This window comes from Monoraphidium neglectum (genome assembly GCF_000611645.1).
Source record: "Monoraphidium neglectum strain SAG 48.87 unplaced genomic scaffold scaffold06189, whole genome shotgun sequence".
In the NCBI taxonomy this organism is placed as follows: Eukaryota; Viridiplantae; Chlorophyta; class Chlorophyceae; order Sphaeropleales; family Selenastraceae; genus Monoraphidium; species Monoraphidium neglectum.
The window spans coordinates 1-2,435 of NW_014007447.1; the positions used below are offsets into that span (position 1 = coordinate 1).

The 2,435-nt window shown below is 68.3% G+C and overlaps 1 protein-coding gene across 1 annotated transcript; it reads left to right on the forward strand.

Moving 5' to 3' along the window:
- Positions 1–2,060: 2,060 nt before the first annotated feature.
- Positions 2,061–2,282, forward strand: MNEG_16274 (hypothetical protein; the record flags this gene model as incomplete). The annotated part of the gene is made up of 1 exon (XM_014035256.1): positions 2,061–2,282. A coding segment is annotated over one exon (222 nt), but the record flags the coding sequence as incomplete, so codon positions are not given.
- Positions 2,283–2,435: the final 153 nt, after the last annotated feature.

Here is a 2,435-nt window from a genome sequence, read left to right on the forward strand (position 1 = left end):
GGGGAGGGGTGCCCGGCCGGCGGGGGCCGCAGGCCGCTCGAAGGAAACCAGGGGGTGGGTGCACCGCGAAGAGGCCAAATTCGGCGTCCGTGGCGCGCCCTGGCGTCGGCTCTGGTGCGGCGCTGCCAGGGTCCCCCCGCGCACGTGATGTGGTTGGCGCCTGCCGTGCCGCCTCGCCATGCAACGCGCCGACGCCCAACCCCGCGCGCCGCGCCCGTCCGACTCCCGCAGGCAGGGGCGCGCGGGGCGCCTGCACGACCGGCTCAAGTACAGCCGCGGCGGGAGCGGCGGCGGCTGGGCCTTGGAACGGCTGCAGCCGTGAGCGCGGCACGAAGGTCGTGCGGCGGCCGCGGTCGCAGCGGCGGGCGGCGGCCGGGAGCAGGCGTGCGCCCGGCCGGGCGCGGCGCGTAGTTGTGGCGAAGACGGCAGCCGAAGCGGCGGCGGCGGTGCTGGCGGCGGCGGCGCGCCTCACGACGCGTCTGGGGGCTGGGCTGCGGATGGACAAAGCACTGAGTCGTTTGCTTGTCGCGCCGCTGTTATGGGACCCTCAATTTCGTGTAATGGCTTGAGGGTCATCTAGAACCGGCGTGTTCAAATTTGCAGCGCGCTCGCTACTGCGATGACACTCAGACACCGGAACACCCCTGGCCGCTTTGTCAGCACGTCTCAGTGGGCCTTTGGGCGCAGCTGCCGCGGACACGCGCCCCGGCCCGCGGCGGCAGTCGGAGCGCGCGACAGGCCGCGTGCTGCGCCACTGCATGCGGCGCGCAACGTGCGGCGCGGCACACGGGTTGGACAACGGGGTGCCCTGGCGTGGCTGGCCCATCCCTGCAACCCCGGCCGGCAGGGCTTCCGCCACCCCACCCTCCCTCCCCACCCCCGGCAAGGGGCCACGGCAAGCCGTCCCCGCGCCGCATCTTGGAGTTCTGAGTAGAACAGGCCCTCAGCTCAATGACTCCAGGCACGGCTTGGGGCTGGGGGCTCATCACGCCTCCGCATGCTCGCCTCATGACCAATCACATGCTGAGTGGGTCACCCGGGTGACGCACTTCCGCCGCGTCAGAACCAGGTCAGCACCCCCCTCGCCCCCTTGCAAGCCTTGAAGCGGCACAATCAGACAGAAGTGGTAGATCTCAGCCGATGCCACGGCCTACGTGTGCAGGGGGGGGTCAAAGGCAGGGTGTCGCTCACCCCCTCATAACCCCCCCAGATAGTCACCAAGCTGCGGCGCAGCTTTGGGCATCCCAAGCATGTACGCATGGTCCTCGCGTCTCAAACTGCATAGCAACCGCCGATGGGCTTTCCTGTGCATCGGCCAGGGCCAGGCCGGGCCACCAGCAGCAGGCCCCCCGTCATGACTGTGCGCAAATCGGTTGACACCGCTGGCGGCTGCGCACATTGAATGACATCCTGTCTGTATGTGCCTCGTTCTCAATTTTGGGCACATGACGGGCGATCAAGCGTCGTTATGGGTGACTGCCTTGACAGCGTGAAGAACAGTGCCATCCCAGGCGAAGCCGCGTTCCTCAACACGGCCGCACCGGGTCTCAGAGATGCACCAGCGTAGCTGTAGTTCTCGTGTGTTCGTTTGCTCATGCTCTCTGTCAGCACACACCTCGTGAAGATAGTTCCCAGTGCTGTACTTTTTACTGCACAGCAGCCAGGACGTAACTAAGCGCGCTTCGGCTGACTTCAGCATCCATAGAGACCTGAGTCAGCTTTTCTAGAGCTGCGGGGGCGTGGGGCCGCGGCCTAGGACAGGATCAGGCTTTGTCAGCCCGCATGTGGGCAGCCAGGCTTAAACTTGCCTGGTAAGCATGTGAAATTATCTCGGTCCTCCCCTTCCAATCAACGGCCGCGGGTGTGGCCCAGATCGCTGGGCTTGAATACCACCCGCGCTGTGCACGGGGGGCTCCAAGGCTAGAAAGAAACGCGCAAGCATCACACAGCATGCTGCTTGATGCTTCCGTGCAGCTTGGCTAGAGCAGCCGCATGCGTGCGCCGCGCGCGCGTCGAGCGACCCGCGCGCGCCCTGCAGCCGAATGCGCGAGACCCACGCAATGCTGGCCGCCGCGCAGGGCATGATGGATGACGAGACCCTCGGCGTGTCGGCCCCGCCGGCGCCAACGTTCGCTGCCATGCAGCTGCCGGGCGGCCTTGATCTGGGGCTCGCGCCGTCACAGCTGGCGGGCACGGCTGCGCTGGCGGCCGCAGCTCAGCAGCAGCAGCAGCAGCAGCAGCAGCAGCAGCAGCAGCAGCAGCAGCAGCAGCAGCAGCATCCCGTGATGGCTGCGCCTCCCGGGCTCGGGCTCGGGCAGCTGCAGGCGGCGCCGCTCGCGCAGCAACAGCCGCCGCCGCCGCCCCAGCAGCAGCAGCAGCAGCACCCGCAAGCCGCGGCAGCGGCCGCCGCCGCCGCCGCCGCGCTGGGCGTCGCG